At 36.6% G+C, this 19,918-nt stretch overlaps 1 protein-coding gene across 1 annotated transcript in view; it reads left to right on the top strand.

Moving 5' to 3' along the window:
• LOC116246281 (glutamate--tRNA ligase, chloroplastic/mitochondrial) overlaps positions 1–19,918 on the top strand; it is a 39,439-nt gene that overhangs the window by 2,699 nt on the left and 16,822 nt on the right. Inside the window, exons 3-8 of the mRNA XM_031618069.2 lie at positions 2,965–3,086; positions 6,353–6,535; positions 6,767–6,885; positions 6,986–7,034; positions 7,118–7,219; positions 7,408–7,510. Coding sequence (XP_031473929.1) covers positions 2,965–3,086; positions 6,353–6,535; positions 6,767–6,885; positions 6,986–7,034; positions 7,118–7,219; positions 7,408–7,510 — 678 coding nt within the window. The remainder of the gene's footprint in view (positions 1–2,964; positions 3,087–6,352; positions 6,536–6,766; positions 6,886–6,985; positions 7,035–7,117; positions 7,220–7,407; positions 7,511–19,918) is intronic.

The raw sequence follows: 19,918 nt of genomic DNA, 5'->3' as shown, positions 1-19,918 counted from the left end.
TTTTTTGCTTCTTTTATAATCAGACTGTTGTGAATGTTTTTCAACTTTTTGTTAAAAAAAAAAGGTAGAGAACACATACCCTGTTATCATCTTACATTTTTTATCTTTTGAAATTTGAGATTTTTCTGAGAAAGAAAATTCAGAAGACTCCAAAAAGAACCTTTCAAAGAAACTCCAAGAACATTATCTGGAATTGAACTAAGCAGCTCGTAGCTTGAATTGGATCAGCTCATACACCCTATTTTCAGTTTGGTTCAACAAGTTAATTAGCTGAACATGAGTCAGCTTGCGAGAAATAGTGAGTTGAGCATGAATAGGTTGTGTTTCTTCAAGCTTAGCCCAATTAGGCTAGCTTATAGAATCAGGTAACATGTTTCATGTGTTTGTGTGTCTCTGTGTGTATCTGTGTTTGTGCATATACTTTCATTTATCAAATTTATATGTCTATTCACTTTTATTTTTAAATTTATGTCAATCATGTAGACTCATCAACAAAGTTAACTTATAAGCAATTAAATTCTGAGTGTATGATTCCGTGATCAATTACAGTTGCAACCTCGATCTCAACCCTGAACATCAAGCTCAGCTTGTTTTATAGGTCAAAATAGTTCATGAGACAAACTTGAACAATCTATGCTTGTTATCAAATGACATGGGCTCACATTATGATGAATATAAGTTGAATTTGATCTCCTCTAAAACGGATAAGATAGGGAAATGAAAAAAAACATGCCAAAATAAAATTATGGTGTTTTTTGAATTTTATCCTTTTTAAGAAAAAAAACTTCTTGATGTATTTTAAAATTTTTCATGCTTCTTTTAATGTATTAGTAACTATTTTAGAGTTTTCAATTTTGATCTATGTTTCTATATGATGATTAGTTAAAAAAAATCAAATTTTCATAAATTTTTATTTTTTGGATTCCCGAGAAAACATACTTCTTGCATACTTGAGAAAAAACTTGCCAATAGTAACCTGAGAATGATATGTATGACAATGCTTTGAAAATATATGAATATCTTCATGAAAAACTTGATATTCAATGTTATTGAATTTATGCAACTTTAACTAAAGAAACAAACTTTCTTTATCACTTTTTTGTGATTTGAAAATGTGACATAAGATACACCCAGTATTGTGCCATAACATAAGATACAAGGGCATATCTTTAGTTACAGACCAGTATAGTGTAGTTACACCCCAAGTTGTCAAAATTTAAAGCCAGACACAGATCATTGGAGACCCTAAAAGCATAGCCACAAACATCGTTCTCGGAAAAATATCTGCAAGATTTTTCTCAGGTATTTTTCAGCGAATCTATTTTTCTTGGAAAAATCTCGGGAAAATCTTGGCAATGTTAAAAAAATATAAAAAAATCACCTGCCACACCTTCAAAAAAAAAAAAAAAAAAAATTGAAGTCTATTATAGAATTAGGCATAGAGCTTGCTGCTCCTCTAGGACCAGGTGGGAGTGAAGAGTGAAAAAAAAAAAACTAGAAAACATAAAACCTACCGCAGGTGCTTTCTTCCTAAGTTCACTAAAGAGCAGCAACACCCAATTCCTCTCGAGGTGGGAAAAGAGGGCTTCGAAACCTTAATCCTCTTTTCGCTTTTCCATTTTTACCATTAAAAAGAAGAAAATAGTTAAAACTTAAAACTGTCCTTTTAAAATTTTTTCTTTTGAAAGACTTACCCCTTTAAAAAGCAAATGGAGCACGTGCAGGTTAAAGTTTTAAATTTTTTCAAAAAATGCCAAGAACACCCCTAGTTGAGCACAGTTTTAAACAACAACGAAAAAACATGATAAAGTCACGTTTTTATCGCGATAAAAACACTATATATATTTTTGGCGATATTTTGAAAATATCATGGTATTTTACCATTTTTTTCATTTTTCTTGTTTTTTTATTGTAAATATTGCGATATTTTCGAATATATCTCAATATTTGTGGACTTGTCTGACTCAGACTAAGCCAATTGACTGTAAATAAATAAGTACATGTAGTTATATAGAAATAAATATGGAAACATATACATCTATATAAAGATTGACATGTATACTTACAGGTCAAGGGTTTAGTGGCTAGCCAACACGAAGGCTGATTAATTGACTGGTTTGTTCAAGTGGTGCTAGTTTAAAGCACATGTCAATTGGCAACCTACCAGTTGGACTAGTTGGATGAATAGTCAGAATTTTAACAACTAAAGTTAAACCTCTGAAACTAGTTTGACACTTTTGGACACATATATTTCATGCTCATAGAAGTGTTCATGTAACTTTGACCTACACTTTTCATGGTAGAAATGTGCAAAACTGATACTGTAGTTGGGAAAAGGAAAGTCTAACTGGTCACTGAGAATTTTAGTAAATGTAGCTTTCCCCATTTCTGTCACACTGCTTAGTATGTTTTCACTAGCTTATCCAGCCTTCTTTGGGCATTGTAGCGAGCTTTTTTATGCCTACTGAGCTGGGCAATCATGCTACGATCAAACTTTCCAGTGTGATATGTCATTGAATTGACATGGAAACCATGAACTATGCCAGAAAAGGCATCATTTGTGGCAGAATAAAAGCTTTTGATTACAAGAGAAACATAATGAGATACACAATGTGCTGTTCAGGCTTGACTCTGGTTGACTTTTCCTTAACTGTGTTCAGTAATGAAAACTAACTGTAAATATTAAATAGAACTTACAGAAACTTGTAGTGAACATATCAATAAATTTAAAAGAAAATTTTGAAAAAAAGAAAGAAAGAATGCTTATATTGTTCAAAGACAAAAGGGAAATGAGCAAGCCATTTGGAGCACATTCTTTCTTATCCGCAGTTTCTTTTTCCCTCCTTAAACTGTCTTGTAGATGCTTTTTCTACTTCAGTAACATTGTTCTTATTGTAATATTGTTGGTATATTTCTTTTTTTCCTAAACTTTGTTCAAAGATGACAAATTGTCATGGTTTCTAGGTCCGGACATTGGTGGTGAATTTGGTCCTTATCGACAATCAGAACGGAATGCTTTGTACAAACAATTTGCTGAGCAGTTGTTGAAATCTGATCATGTTTATCGATGCTTTTGTTCCAATGAGGTAATTGGGATTGAATAACATGCATGCCTACTAAATTGGAATTCGTAAAAAAATAAACTAAAGAAAGAGACGAAGTACAGTTGGCAGATCCTTTTTTTTTCTCTCTCTCTCTCTTCTAAATGTGAAACTAGTATCTGTATCATGTTAATTCATGCATTATAACAAATATCTCCAAAATTTTGAAAATAATTTTATTACAAGTATCATGGTGGTTGCCAAGGCATCCTTAAATTTTCAAAATATTTCTAGAAACAAAAACGTTGTGATATTATCCTGAGATATGCATAATATCTTTCAGGAGAGTTTGAAAAAGATTCCTTTAGCTAGCAGTTTGATCATGTTACTTTTTTTTCCCTTTATTTCTTTTTGGCCTTTAAAAAGTTTTCTAGTTGTTTCGATTAAAGTACTAACTACTAAGCTATTATATCATAACTTCTCTTTTAGGTTCATGTTTTTCATGTTGTTAAACTTCTGCGATGTTCCCAATATCCTTCCTGCAAGAATCACATCTTGATAAAGAACTTCTAAGAAAACCCCTGTTGAGAAATTGTGACAATAACTACTGGTGATTATTGTTCATGCAAATTTGTCTTACAGTTGTCAACAGTCACATCACTTAATGTATGAGGTGTCTACTCCTTTTTGAGTTAGTGATTTGTGGAATAATAAGGATCGGAAATGTTGTTTTACATAAGAACAGTTCTTCAACCGTGCAGGTGTAGCGACTCCCAAAGCTGCGGTGTCTTCATGATTTAAGGAGGGACATTTAGTCAATATTAAACATAAAGTGAGAGCAAAAAAGGGCACAGGCCCCACTTTTACAAGAATAAATGTGTGAAGAAATAAATAGGATTTCTAACAACTTAAAACTTGAGATAGTTAAATGGTGTGAGATTGTATATTTGTATATGAAGCATGTGGACATCATAATAACCAGAATAAAATTAAAAAAGAAGGTTGCTAGAAAGAGATGGAACTAGGGAATCAGGAAATGAGATTGCCAATTCATGGAAGAGTAGCAATAGCAACAAAACCACAAATGAAGTAAATTTTCACTGTTCATACTAAGTCAACTATCCATGCAAATGGAATTTTATTAATTTCTCTTCAATAGCTATATTATTGATAACTGATGCTGAATAAATGTGAAGGGAAGGGTCCTAGTTTGCTATGTTACTGATAACTGATGCTGAATAAAAGCGAAGAAAGGGTCCTAGTTTTCCATGGTTATGGAACATGAATAATGCAATAGGAACCTAGACGTTCATAGGGCATACTCCTGGACTTTTGTTTTTAGTGAATACATAGAAATAAAGAAGAGTTCTGCTTTGCACCAGGTAGTCATGGATAGAATAAGCTTTTCCTGATTTATCCTTCTTTGGATTGTCTATGCTGGGAATTTGGATGGTCTGGTAAAACGTTCTTTAAAAGAAAATTTAATTTCTGTCATGTTGAATAAAAAATTCAAGAAATTGAACAATTAGATTACTAATAGAATGGAAGTTTTCTTTCTGTGAATCTATGTTGTTAAAAGTGCTAAGAAGTGTAGGTGGAGACTGGAGGGGAAGTAGGTGGAGAGGAGGCTTTGAGTAGAAGACTGACTAATGAATTAAGTTCTTAATAAAAAAGTTAATCACATGAATGTAGTCATCCAAATTATAATTTACTAATCTTTTATTTTGCTTTTGTAAAAGAAAACAAAGAGTGCATGCAGTCTCCTAATAATGTCTGCCTCCATGCACTCCTGCGTTAGGTGCTGGCTTGGTGTTGGAGCTGGACCTAGGTCATTTGGGGAACAGTATAGGCATGTTCTTAAGCAACTGTATAATCATCAGCATCCCTACGTCTGTGCAGGGAAAATTTTGGAAATGGACCTCCTTATTAGGTACCTTTTGATTGATTAGCATGTAGCATAAGCCCTCAGGCCCTCATTGAGAGTCCCGCCATTAGCTTTTCACAGTTAATTTGAAGCTGGAGATTTGGGCATGTTGTTATAATCTCCTGAAGATCAAAGTGATACAAGCAAAATGTAAATGCTGACTGTTGTTCCTTCAGACCCCTCATGCTTGTGGTTGCTTGCTGTATCCATGTCTTTGTGATACCCTCATGCGAACTGCAATTTATCTTGCCTAGTTTGTCTCTGCATCTCCTACCTAGTGCTTTCATGCTTCTTAGGTAAGATATAGGCACATGTTTAACATATAACATCAAGCTATATGGAGTGGCACTATCTGCAAAATTATCTCAGGCCCCATTCTCTAGCACTGTAAATCTGTGTATTTATCTGAAACAAATATTTCCAGTTCTTCTATTTACAAAGAATAGTAACTGAATTTACGAAAGGGTGGCATGTTTATTTTCTGCATATTCTGCTTTTTTGCTTCCAGACTCATTCGATAAAGTCAAGTAAAAATTAAGCCATGATTCTGAGTGCCGATTCATTGATTTACAATTCCATTATTCATCAATTTCAGTAGAACCACGTGCAAATTGGTACAATACATTCCATCTATCCATATTAAACTTGATTGGTTGTTGATGAAATCGGGAACAGCCACAGATATTGCATTCAATACCTTCCATTGCTGATCAGCACATAACTAGAAAACATTTCATCTGGATTGTGAATCATGCATACCCGGTCAACAAAAAAAGAATCTTCTTTTCTTAAAAGCCACGTTCTATACCAGTACCAGGGATAAGTGCAAAATGTAATAAGTCCAGATGTGCTTTGTCTTCCCATTTTTCATCTTATTTCATAGGAACTTGAATCCTGTTGATGGAATCGGTACCACGAACCTGAACCCCCACAGTATCCAAATAAAATAAATTATAAATTGGGGTAAGTCTTAAATGACATACAATTACCATATCTGTATCTTTCTATAACAGTAGCGAGTATCTCATCTAAAATTTACAGCACCTTGCGACACAAAGGCTAAGAGAAAAAGGAGCACAAGTATAACCGGCATAACATCCACGATTGGGTTCAAGGAAGCATAAGCCAAGTGCAGTTTTTGTGAAGAAAAAACCACTGCGCTGAAGGGCAGAATTAGATTGTAATAGATACCAATACCATTCATGCAATATCTGCCATCTATTCTTTTGTATGATAGTCAATCTCTTTCCCATTCTTTTTTGAATCTTCCACTTGTCAAACCCTATTCTAGCACTGACTCTCTTAATCTATCGAACGTTTGCTTCTTCTATGTGCATACTTTCCATGTTGCTACAAAAGGTTAGTGTTGCTTTTCCTTGTGATTCAGGAACTTGAAAGGATGAAGGTGACAGCAAAACTGAATAACCTGCCTCCTGTGTATACCGGAAAATGGGCGACTGCTACAGATGATGAAATAGCACAGGAATTGGAGAAAGGGACACCATTTACATATCGTTTTCGAGTTCCAAAGGAAGGGACTCTCAAAATTGATGATCTTATCCGTGGTGAGGTACATGCTTGTTATCCATTTGATAAGAAAAACCTGTTTATTAGCATTGCATCTTTCTCTCATTATTATTGCCCAGCCTCTCTCTCTCTCTTTCTTTCTCTCTAGCACCTCCTACTGGACCATCACAGGGAACTTACCTGCAGTTCTTGTTCGACTTTTATCTTCCTTTCTAGTTTTATTTCACACTTTGTCTCCATTTAACTTTATAATGGTCTCATAAATTGGATAAAGGTCAGTTGGAACTTGAATACACTTGGGGATTTTGTGATTTTGAGAAGTAATGGTCAGCCCGTCTACAACTTTTGTGTCACGGTTGATGATGCAACAATGCACATTTCCCATGTCATAAGGTGAGCAGACTTTTCCTTTCAAGATTCAGTTGGCTTATTTACGAGTTTTGGGAATCATATCCTCAATTGTTCTATTGACCCATCAACACTTACATTGCAGAGCAGAAGAGCATTTACCTAACACATTGAGACAGGCACTTATATACAAAGTATTTTTTGTGTATCCTTGGTCCTCTTTTAGTTTCTTCTGTGATAGACCAGACTATTCATGTTTACTTGAACTCTTTCACAGGCTCTCGGGTTTTCCATGCCTCATTTTGCACATGTTTCTTTAATTCTTGCTCCTGACAAGAGTAAGTTATCAAAAAGGCACGGTGCCACGTCTGTGGGTCAGGTATATCTGTAATTACGCCTACTGCTTTTGGGACATCTTTTCCTTAAATGTTAAATCAGTTTCTTACACACTGGAGGTTTTTCTATTCTTTGTTAGCAAGGGGCAAAACATAATAAAATGATTAAAGAAATATAAAGAAAAGGGATATCTCACACAATTGTGTCTAATTTCACACATTTTCTAAACAGTTCAGGGAAATGGGATATCTACCACAAGCTATGGTGAATTATCTAGCGCTTCTTGGTTGGGGTGATGGTACAGAAAATGAATTTTTCACAATTGACGAGCTTGGTTAGTGTTCAATACTGTTCTTTGCAACTGTTGAACAGGAAACTGCATGATGATTGATGAAATGCAAATATAGTGCTGATCTTTGTTTCTGTTGGATGGTTTTGCTGCTTGTGTCCTCCTCTGGGACAGTCAATTTAGTTCTAATTTAACTTTAATCAGCTGATCATTGTTTTTTTTTCCTGCTTTCAGAAAATGTCTGATTCCAACAATCCAACTAATTCATGAGGATGAAGATGTATATGTGCATTAAAAAAAAAAACTTCCTTGAAGGAACTTGGTGGCAAAGCGAACAATTGAACATGCTATGGGTTTATTGGGGAAAGAAAAAACAATTCATTGCACTTCACCTGAGCTTTTGAATCTTAATAAAGCGTCTTACACACAGTTCTCATTATAGTTAAATGATGAATAGCTTTGACAACCCAGATGTCTTCGTACCACCTTAGATAAATATATAGACAGAATTATTATGAAGATCGTTCCTTTGTGCTCCTAGTTATATTTCAATTGCATAATGTCATCATGGGGCAGGCTTTACTTGAAAATCTGTTTTGTACAACCATTTGCTTTTTATGACTCATTGAGTTGTGGTTTCTGTAATTCAGTATGCGCTTTTATTTGTTTGGAGTCAAATTTATTTGTATTTTCTACGCATAGATATGCACATATCTGCACATGTATTTAATTATTTATGCATTTATTATGTTATGCATGTCATATATCTGTGTATGATATGTATATACATGTGTATGGATGTAAAAGATAAGGTGTTCTATGTGCACCTAAGTCACACGGGTACACGGTACCGGTACGAGTACGCCCATGGGTGCGGCATGGGTGCTGCGTTGACCGCACTGGATTCGGTCAACGCACCCAAGGTCATGTTCGACCTTTTTTAGACTCGGTCAAAGTTGACCGAGTCTAAATCTGTCCGATTTTGAATTTTATCGTTTTTTACTTTTTAACATTTTTTACATATTTCACGTTAAAATTATTAACCCTTAAAGTTAAACCACCATCGTTCTTCGTCTTCCCTTCACCTCGGTCTTCAACCTTCACCGAAAGACTGGTAGGCGGCAGTGGCGATGGCAGACGGCGTACGGTGAGCGGCGAAGGGAAGATGACGAACTGAGTTTTGGGTCGTACTGAGTTTCAGAGAAGGAAGAAGAAGAAGAAGAAGAAAAAGAAGAAGAAGAAGAAGTTTGTGGGGTCGATTGGAGGCGTTTCTCTGCTGGCGTTCGCCCCTTTCTCGTTGTGGTGATTTTTCTTTCGATTGGCATGCCGCTGTCCATTTTTTTTTCATCGTTCTGGTTTTATCATGACATATTGTCGCAAAAAAGATTTAACGATAATATTGGTTCTCTATTTGTTGTTCCCTTGTTCCGCTATCCATTTTTCTTTCGCTGTCTTGTTTCCCCTTTCGTCGTAGTGTTCCTTTTTTTTTGTAGTTGTAGTGTCCCCTTTCGCTGTCTTAGTGTATGGTTACATTTGCTAATAGACCCTTTAGATGTCCCTCTCTGCAAGTCCATCTATGTGAATCTTTGTGTTGTGATTGTGGCATTTGATTACATGACATTTTATCCCTGTGAATCTTTGTGTTGTGATTGTGGCATTTGATTACATGACATTTTATCCCTGTGAATCTTTGTGTTGTGATTGTGGCATTTGATTACATGACATTTTATCCCTGTGCTGCTTAGTGCATATTTGTGCTTTGGCATGGTTCTGACCTTTATCATGACCACTTAAATCTGCATTTTATTTAACATTCTCATTCTCGTCTTTTGGTTCTGTCTTGCTAGGTGCTTTAGATATAAGTTGTAATGGCTGAATATGTATATGGAGTTCTATTTGTAATTTTTTGATATATATATATATATGTGAATATGTTATTCTGTTTGAAATTTTTTGTATATATATATATATATATATATGTGCGTGTGTCTACGGCCGTACCCCCGCACCCAAGTTTTTTAAAAATGGTCTGTACCAGTACTCGTACCTATGTGACATAGATGTGCACCTACCTACTTAATATAAAAGCTAGTCCTAGTGATGTCACTTCATATCAAACTATATCTGTTATAGAGTGTTTATGAAATATTAGAAAGTTAGAGAGGAGGTCTTTAAACATTTTCTTATAGTTGTTGGACTGTTTTTGTAAAGTGTTTACAACCAGCCTTAATCTCTTTTAAAAGAGATTAGGGTTACGTTAATGAATCAATCTTTTTGGCTCTCTCTCGTTCTCTCCTTTCCTCAACATCTCTCTCGTCTCTCTCAATCTGCTCCATGGTAGCAGAGCCCTAGATCTAAGACTGTGCTATTTAGGGTTTCACGTTCCTTCCTTCATCTCTCGCCTCTTCCTCCAAGCTAGGGTTCACGCCTATATTTTTCTGCTGATTTCAAGAAAAGCAAGTAATCTGTTTGGTAAAAGGGGCTAATCACGTTTAACATGTTAAACTTGATTAGCACCCTTGTGTTGCTATTGCCGTGGAAGACATGGAGAAACGTTGATGAAGTTGCTGCCATGGAAGAAGATGGTGGATTTGATCATGATTTTCTGCTGCTGTGAAGAAAATCTATGAAGTCGTGTGTCAGACTGCCCTAAACAGATCTGATTTTCTGATTTTTTGCTGTCGTGGAAGCAGATCTGTGACGTTAATTATCAGACCTGCCCTTTTGCTGCTGTGTGTGGAGTCATGTTGCTGTTTGAAGATGCAGTTTTGACGTGAGGAGCAATATCTGCAAATCATGAATGTGAAATCAGTAAAGTGACGCTTTGTGAGGTGTGGACTGCTGCTAATCGTAAGTACAAGATATTTCAGTTGAGGTCGTTGATTTCTTTGTCGTGTGGACAGCAAGTTTTTATGAGAAACTGCTGTGTTTAGGAGTAGCAGCAGTCTTTTGCCGTTGGGTGAAGAAGTTTCAGTCATCGACTGAAACAGTTGGTTCCATATTGCTGCCTGTTTTATATATTTCCAGATCTGCTTGTTTGAGAAAGTTTAGATATTGCTTCCTGTTTGTGATATTGCTGCCTGTTTGAGAAAGTTTCAGATTTGTCATTGGAGTCACAAGCCTCTATTCCAAATTTGTCTGTGTTGCCTTTGATCCTTTATCTCTGATATTAGTGGACAGCAACATCCTAGACTCATAACGTGTACACCGGTCAGGTTTTCTTCATTTACTATGGCTGATAACAGTAAATCTGAGGGCTCTACTGAATACAAGATGGCTGGAAATTCCTTCTCCTATGAAACCGCGATCAAACTTAATGGTTCAAATTATGAAATATGGTCCAGGGTGTTCATAATGTCTGTGGCTGGTCATTGGAACAAATATATTCTTGAAGAGGATGAACCTATTGAGAAAAAATGAATATCTGCTGCGTGGGATGAAGATAATTACATTGTTATGTCTTGGATTATGAATAGTGTGGAGTCTCATATAGCTCCAACTATTGCATATTATACCAAGGCTAAGGAGATGTGGTCTTTCTTGAGGAAGACATACTCGCATGCCACTAATGTAATTAAGGTCTTACAATTGGAAGAGGAGTTATGCAACATACGGCAAGGGGATCAGGACCTATCTCAGTATTTTGCTACATTGATTGCTGCATATGAACGATTGAAGACTCTTCGTCCACCTTGCCAGCATTGTTATGCATCACACTTTGAAACTGGATAGCGAAGTTCCTATCTGGCCTATCTGCAAAATACACTGTGGCAAAGTCTCATATTCTCACCGGCAGTGATCTTCCAAATTTAGCAAACATGTATAATAGGCTGAGTCGTCTTGCAGTCACTCTTTCTCAGAATACGCATGACACACCAGTCTCTGCACTTGTGATATCAGGAGGACGGGGCCCTAGTTCTTTTGGTGGCACTAAGGGATGTGGTGCAGGCTGTGGTGCAAGACGCGGCAGATTTCAGTGCTCTTATTGTGGCAAAGTTGGTCATCTAGAGGATCGTTGTTGGGATAAGCATCCTCACCTCCGTTCGAGCGTCTCCTCTGGATGTGGTGAAGGTAGAACCGCCACAGGCAAAGGTTCTTCTTTATCCCAAGCTGCTCATTCAAAGGCAACAATATCTATGGTTGAGTCTTCTACTGACCCTTCTATATCTATGTCATATTCTCTTAAGGATGAATATGATCGTATTCTTACTCAGAGGTCTGCCTCTACATCTGCTAATGCCACTTTTATAGACTCAGCATTCTCTATTGATGATACAGGTATGATATGGATGATAGAATCTGGTGCGTCTAGACATTGTTGTAATCAACCATAAAATTTTTCATCATTTGTCAAACTCTCTATACCACAACATGTCAGGCTGGCTGATGGCAAGCTGTCCCCTGTTTTGGGCAGTGGTGATATCTACCTTCCACAATTAGACACTATTACACGTGTGCTATATGCTCCTCAGTTTCCTGTTAACTTGTTAGCTGTTAAGCAGCTAGCTCTCGACTTACAGTGTAAAGTCATTTTTGACCCTGACTCTTGGTTCTTTTTAGGACTTACCAACTGGGAAGATGATTGGTGGCGGCCATGAACGTGAGAGACTTTATTTTCTGTCGATCCCAGTTGATGTAGTTGCATCTTCAGTTCCTTCAAAGCCTTCTCCTTTCCAATGGCATCTCAGACTGGGTCATCTGTCAGTACCAAAACTTCGTTGCATGTTTCCAGATATTCCTGCATCAGAGTCATTCTTATGTGATGCTTGTCAGTTGGGCAAGCATATACGGAGCAACTTTCCTTCGAGTTAGAGTCCGTCTAGTCAGAGTCTGTTTGATCTCATTCAGGTGGATGTATGGGGTCCTAGTCGAGTTCCTTTTCGGTCATGTTTCTGATACTATCTTGTTTTAGTTGATGATTTTACTAGGGTCAGTTGGGTTTTCTTGTTAAGGAAAAGATATGAAGTTATATGAATTCTTCAGAAATTTGTTAAGCTATCCGGGTACGGGTATCCTATGGGTACGGGTACGCGTGGATACGGCAATTTTCAAAATTTTAGGATACGCAGATACGGTGAATTTTATATTCTAAAAAAATAAAAAGGATAATAAAATTAAAAAAAAACATTACATTAATAATTCACTCTTACAATCTCATAAGTCATAAGAAAGAAAGTCTCAGATTCTCAAACAAAACATTGTTCATGACCAATCTTATAAGTCATAAGAAAGAAAGTCTCAAACAAAACAAAGAATGTCGGGTTAGTAAAGTGGTTTGGATCGGGTCTGACCCAGACCCGATCCAAAACGTATCCTACCGTGTCCAAGTGTCGGTATCCAGGTGTCGGAGTGTCGATACCGGTACGTGGCCCATTTTGCTGTGTTCGTGTGACATAGTTGTTAAAGAAATAAAAACTCAGTTTGGTCTCATTGTCAAAAATATTCGCACTGATAATGATCTTGAATTCAAGTCTTCCATTCTACTTCAATTTTATGCCAATCATGAAATTCGCCCTCAATATACTTGTCTGCATACGTCCCAACAAAATGGTGTAGCCGAACGCAAACATCGGCAACTCCTAAATGTGGCTCGCACCCTTATGCTACATTCTCACGTGCCTGCCTATTTTTGAGGTGATGCTATTCTTACTGCATGTTACCTCATTAATAGATTACCCTCTTCGTCCATCGAAGAACGTATTCTCATTCAAATTCTATATACAGAGCGTCCATTATTTCACTTACCTCTCAAAGTATTTAGATGCACTTGCTTTGCACATATCCTAGGCCCAAACAAAAATAAACTTGCTGCCCAAGCCATCAAATGTGTCTTTATTGGCTACTCAAAAAGGATATAAATACTTTGATCCCCTAACTAAGAAAGACATTATCAGTGCGAATGTTACCTTCTTTGAGTCTCATCCTTATTTTGCCCCGTCAAGTCCATCTCCGTCTGAGATGCATGTACCTGTACCTTTTCCTATTCCACCAGTGTCACTTGAGTCATTTCCACCATCTCAACCTAGGTCACATGAATGTTTCCTTGATCTTTCGTTGGTTTACACTTGTCGTCTAGGTACCTCCCTCAGCCGTCCACCAACATCATTTCAAGAGGTAAGCTCTACTGATAAGACTGACTTAGGTTTAAATGATGACCATTCTGCAACAGATCTTCCTATTGCCATTCGCAAGGGGAAGCGACAGTGCACACTACATCCTATTTCTAATTCTGTCTCTACTGACTGTTTGAGTACAAGTTTGGTGCAGTTTGATCAAGCTCTATCTAGTCATGTTATCCCGTCTTCTCACCCTTACGCCCTGTTAGATCCACGTTGGCGACAAGCTATGCAGGAGGAAATGGATGCTCTTCTTTCTCGAGAGACTTGAGATTTGGTAGATCCCCCGACGCACTGTGATGTGATTGGATCAAGATGGGTATTCACCATCAAGTATCATTCTGATGGTTCAGTTGAAAGGTTCAAGGCACGTCTTGTTGCAAATACTCAGACTTATGGTATTGACTTCTTTGAGACATTTTTGCCTCTGGCTCGATTGGCCATTTTTGCCTCTCTTCCAACTGGATGTGAAAAATGTCTTTCTGTATGGAGACTTTTTTTAAACCGTCTATATGCAGCAACCACCTGGATTTGAACGACATGGGGAGTGTTCCAAGGTATGCAAATTAAAGAGGGCTATTTATAGACTTAAATAGAGTCCTCGTGCATGGTTCCAGGAGCTTACTGAGGTGTTATCTAAGTGTGGATTTTGCCGATCCCAGCTTGATCACTCATTGTTTATCAAGCAAGGCTCATCAGGAATGGTGATATTGATTGTCTACGTGGATGATATTGTTCTTACCGGGGAAAATGATCAAGAGATAGTTCAAACAAAGGAGTTTTTACAACAACACTTTGTTACTAAAGACCTTGGACAACTCCGTTATTTTCTTGGTATTGAGGTGACTCATAGTACTAAAGGAGTTGTAGTGTCTCAAAGGAAATATATGTCTTTGATCTTCTGCAGGAAATAGGACTATTGGGGGCTAAACCTGCCACACTTCCCATGAATCCCCGCATTCATATACATGATGATGACTCAAAGCCATTTGACTCTAGATCTTACAGATCCCTGACAGGGAAATTGATATATTTGACTGTCACTTGCCCCGACATTGGTTTTGCTGTGAATAAGTTAAGCCAGCTTATGAAAAAACCCCGGAAGGTTCATTGGGATGCTGCTCTAATGATTGTGAGCTACTTAAAATCAACCCCGGGAAAGGGGTTATGGTTCAAAAAGGGAGAATGTGTTGACATCGAAGCGTATAGTGGTGTTGATTACGCAGGGTCTGTAGATGATAGGAAGTTTACTACAGGTTTTTGTGTCTTTGTGGGAGATAATCTTATTTCTCGGAGGAGCAAGAAGCAGAATGTGGTGGCTCGTTCTAGTGCTGAGTCGGAATATAGGGCTATGGCTCAAACTGCGGCTAAAATGTCGTGGGTTAGATCACTACTTTTAGAGTTGGGTGTTTCAGTGAATCTCCTAATAAAGATGTATTATGACAACAAGGCAACTACATATATTGCTAACTGTCATGTCTTTCATGAGATGACTAAACACATTAAAGTGGATTGCCATTATATTCAAGACTTAGTTCAAGAAGGAATTGTTAGCACTATTTATGTCTCCTCAGAAGTTCAGGCAGCTGATATCCTCATCAAGGCTCTTTCATGATTTCCTGAGATGTTGTAACAAGCTGAGCATGATTGATATATATGCTCCAACTTGAGGGGAAGTGTTAAAGAGTATTTCTTAAATATTAGAAAGTTAGAGATGGGATCTGTGAACATTTTCTTATAGTTGTTGGACTGTTTTTGAAAAGTGTTTACAGCCAGCCCTCTCTTTTAAAAGAGATTAGGGTTACGTTAATGAATCAATCTTTTTGGCTCTCTCTCTTTCTCTCGTTCTCTCCTTTCCTCAACATCTCTCTAGTCTCTCTCAATCTGCAACGATATCAGTGGACAAGATAGAATGCTGATACAAGTTTTTTTTTTCTCTTTTCTCAAATCAATTTTGTTGCGATTAGAGAGAGAGAAACATTTGAATTGTCATTCACGTAACCCTAATCTCAGATTAAAAAGAGATTTGGGTGGCGGTAACCAGAATTACAGATTCAGTCCAATAAAAATAAGATAACAATAAAATAAACACATTTCAACTTCCTAATATTTCAGAAAGACTCTAACCAACTCCTAAAATTATTTAACACTCTCCCTCAAACTGGAGCATAGATATCAATCATGCTCAGCTTGTTACATCCTCTCAAGAAATTACCAATAAGAAAAGCCTTAGTAAAAATATCAACTGCTTGATCTTCAGAAGAGACATGAGTAAAAATATCAACTGCTTGATCTTCAGAAGAGACATGAATAGTAATAATGATTCTTTCTTGTACCAAGTCTCCAAAATAATGACAATCCACTTCAATGTGTTTTGCCTTTTTATGAAAAAGAGGATTGTTTGCAATGTAAGTTGCTGCCCTGTTATGACAATACATCTTCATTGGGAGATTTACTGAAATTCCCAAATCTAGAAGCATTGATTTGACCCATGACATTTCAGTCGCAGCTTGAACCATTGCCCTATATTCATACTCAACACTAGATCTAGCAACCACATTCTGGTTCTTGCTCTTCCAAAAGATAAAATTACCTCCAACAAAGACACAAAAACCTATAGTTGAATTTCTGTCATTTACTGACCCTGCATAATCAACATCAGTATATGCGTTTATGTCCATACATTCTCCTTTTTTGAACCATACATCAGTATATGCTTTTATATGCTTTTATGTTGTAAAAAGCGTATCGTAAGCCGTATCATTTCGGCTTTTAGATGCGCCATATCGTAACGTGCCATAACTGTATCATAAATTTTTTAAAAAATAAAAATAAAATCAGAAAAATATAAAAAAATCAAAAAAATCATAAAAAATCAGTAAAAATAAAAAATAATATGTTCTTCATAAAAAACATGTTTTACAGAATGATAGACTTATTATTGCTATAAAGTTACGCATTCATCATTCATAAACATCAAAATTCATAAGTCATGACTCATAACAATATCAATCTAGAAAGCACAATAAGTCAACAATTACATAATGAAATTGTGAAAGTGTTAAGTGCCAAATTGCCAATACATAGAAAATGGAAGCACTCTCTCGACTCTCATTCATAATTTTCATCATATTCATTTTCATCCTCATCTTCATCTTCTTCTTCATCTTCATCTTCATGAATTTGAAGATCCTCACCAACATATCCAGCAGGCTCTCCTTCATCAACAAATTCTTCTGTTGTTGTACCTTCAAGGTTGAAGCATTGAAGATCTTCATCATCAAATATTGTAGTTGGTTCTTCCTCAATCCGTGGTTCTAGATCGTCAAAGTTTTCTAAGCTGATAGGATCAAACTGAGATGTGTGCCTTCTTGTTGATGCTTTTTGTAATTGTCTATGTTAAATAAGAGAAAACTTGTTAATAGATAATTATATATAAATATATTGTAAAACAATTGCAAATATAAAGTTATATTACCTTTGTTTCAACCTCATATTACACGAACAAAGACAAGGTCATTCAACCTTTTATGTTCAAACCTATTCTTTTTCTTGCTGTGGATATGTTGGAAAACGCTCCAATTCCTTTCGTATCCACTAGCACTACGTGTCTGGATGAGGACTTTAATTGCAAAACGTGTTAGGTTTGGACAATCAATCACAAACCTATTCCACCACAAATCTAAACAAAAATAAAACAAATCTTATGTAAAATTTACTTAAAACAACATAAAGGAATCAAATGTAACAAATGCAAAGTAAAGTAAAAATTTTTATGTATTTATCTGGACACATGGTTGTCCTGGCTCGAACGGCGCCGGGTTGTCCCATGTCCCCAAAACAACGATCATATAGATCTAAGTCACTGTGCACAGCATCTTGTTCTCTACAATCTGTCACTAACACACTAAAACACAATTTAACAAACCATGCGTGACTTCTCTGTCCTTCTTAAATGTAGTAGAAAATCTAATTGCAGAATTTAGATAGTCAGCTGCAGCATGGAGAGGTTGATGAAGTTGTTCAGTCCACCTTTTATCTATAATATTCCATATGGGCATATATATATATTTTTCCCTTTCAAGTTGTCTCGAATTGCCTCTTTTGCTTTATCCATAGCCACATATAAGTACCCTATGGAAGGCCTATCCTCGCTGTCAGCTAATCTGAGGACATTAACTAATGGAACACAAACCTTCAATAGCTTCACACATGATTCCCAAAATTCGTTATTGAATATAATATCCACAACTAAAGAATAATTTCTTTTATGAGCATGTGGATATGCAGCCCATTCTTCACTAGAGAACATCTGCCTTAACGGAGTTCTTTGTTTCACTATGCTCTGTACAGTCAATACATTTGTGGCAAATCTAGTTCGTGCAGGTCGTATTAATTCAACTCCTTTTGTAAATTTTCTCATCAAACTCAATACATATGCATGATTTTTTGTAACCTCTTGGCATTGGTCAACAGTTGATTTCATATCATGCATCTCACTAAGATCTTGAAGTATTAGATTTACACAATGAGTGGCACATGGACTCCAATAAAATGTTCTATACTTTGGAAATAACATATCCCCTGCAGCTCTATAATTTGCAGCTATTAGAAACATCAGACAAATCAAGAGATTTCAAGGACATTATACCTTTAAAAGGCAATAAACAAGAAAATTCACAAGTGTTCTTGACCGTCTATCAGTCCATCCATCTGACATAATGGAACAACCTGTTTCCTTCCAACATAATTTCAACTGATTGCAATGTTTAGATACTTTTTTCACCATAGCTTCAAGAAATTTGCCCCACCTGATGATATGATGGCATTTTGAAACTGGGGCCTATAGATGTAATTGCATCTACCATGGCTTGGAACTGAAAGGTATTAGCTGCACTAAAGTGAATACATACATCATAAAACCATTTACATACTGTCAGCTGTGTTTGATGTAACATATCTTTAGATGTCATAGCAGCGCAAATCTGAGGCTGACAACCTGGGCCAGTATATGAAGGGAAAAAGTTCCTAGTAGAACCAACATTAGACCTACAACTAGGAACTCTACCATTAGGTGGTCGATGACCACACCTAATATCTGGTGTACCTCTCTTTTCCTTCCAGATGGGCAAGATCGACCTCCTTCATACATGATTCTTTTCCCTCTACAGCCTCTACCTCTTGAGCTCTCCACATCTGTTCTTATACTGTTATCATATTCAACATCATCAACATTTTCATAAGTTTCTTCTTCTTCTTCAGCTTCCTAAGGCTCATTATAGCCTACATCTGCCTCTTCCATTTGTTTTTATATCTTCTATTAATGTAAAGCATTAAGCATATCTAAACATTGCTGACACAAAAATGGAGGCAAAGGTTTATTTGGTTTTCCATCGCATGGAGATGCATCTTTGGATGTCCCTGCCAAATGGTGTTTCATTCTAATAATCCCTCCTAAAAATGTATTCTCCAAAAGTTACATTTGAGTCTTAACTGATCATTCTCCTTAATCCTTTGACACCATTGCCATGTGGGATCAAACAATGTCATATCTTCACAAAAAAACGAAAACCTACGATAAACTTAAAGAAAAACAATCGATTTGAATATCTTTCAATATACGGCAAAAAATAAATGAATATATGGTAAAAACAAGAGATTTCATACCTTAGGGAGAAGAAATCAATAAAACCTCTTTCCTCCCAACGAGAATCAGCCACCCACGTACAAATCGACAGTTGGATAGCTGATTTCACGGTGAAAAGTGATGATCTCCCTCCAAGGACGCACACTCCCTACGTTAGAAAATTAAGAAGGGGCAGACATCTTAAAGAAATCATCAAAAAGGAAGGTTCAGACTCCCCTTTTTTGAAATAACACCATATTGTGTGATATGGGGCGTATCACCCCGTATCGTACGATACAGGGACGATACTACCCCCCTCCCCATTTATGATACAGGGGTGTATCGTATCGTACGATACGTACAACACTAATTTTACCACTATTAAAGTAGTCTCCCAATGATCCTTCCGAAGTTTTTCCATGAATTGACTTAGCTTATTCACAATAAAGCTAATGTCAGATCGAGTGACAGTCAAATATAAAAGTTTCCCTATCAGAGATCTGTATGATCGAGAGTCAAAAATTTCTTATTCATCATCATGAGTATGAACTTGAGGATTCATAGGAAGTGTAGCAGGTTTGGTTCCCAATAACCCTGTTTCCTGCAAAAGATCAAGAACATATTTTCTTTGATACATTACAACCCCTTTACTACTACGAGCCACTTCGATACCGAGGAACTAGCGGAGTTGACCTAGGTCTTTTGTGACAA

Source organism: Nymphaea colorata, chromosome 1 (genome assembly GCF_008831285.2).
Source record: "Nymphaea colorata isolate Beijing-Zhang1983 chromosome 1, ASM883128v2, whole genome shotgun sequence".
Lineage (NCBI taxonomy): Eukaryota > Viridiplantae > Streptophyta > Magnoliopsida > Nymphaeales > Nymphaeaceae > Nymphaea > Nymphaea colorata.
The sequence above is the reverse complement of the archived record's forward strand: the minus strand, read 5'-3'. Positions and strand labels throughout refer to the sequence as shown.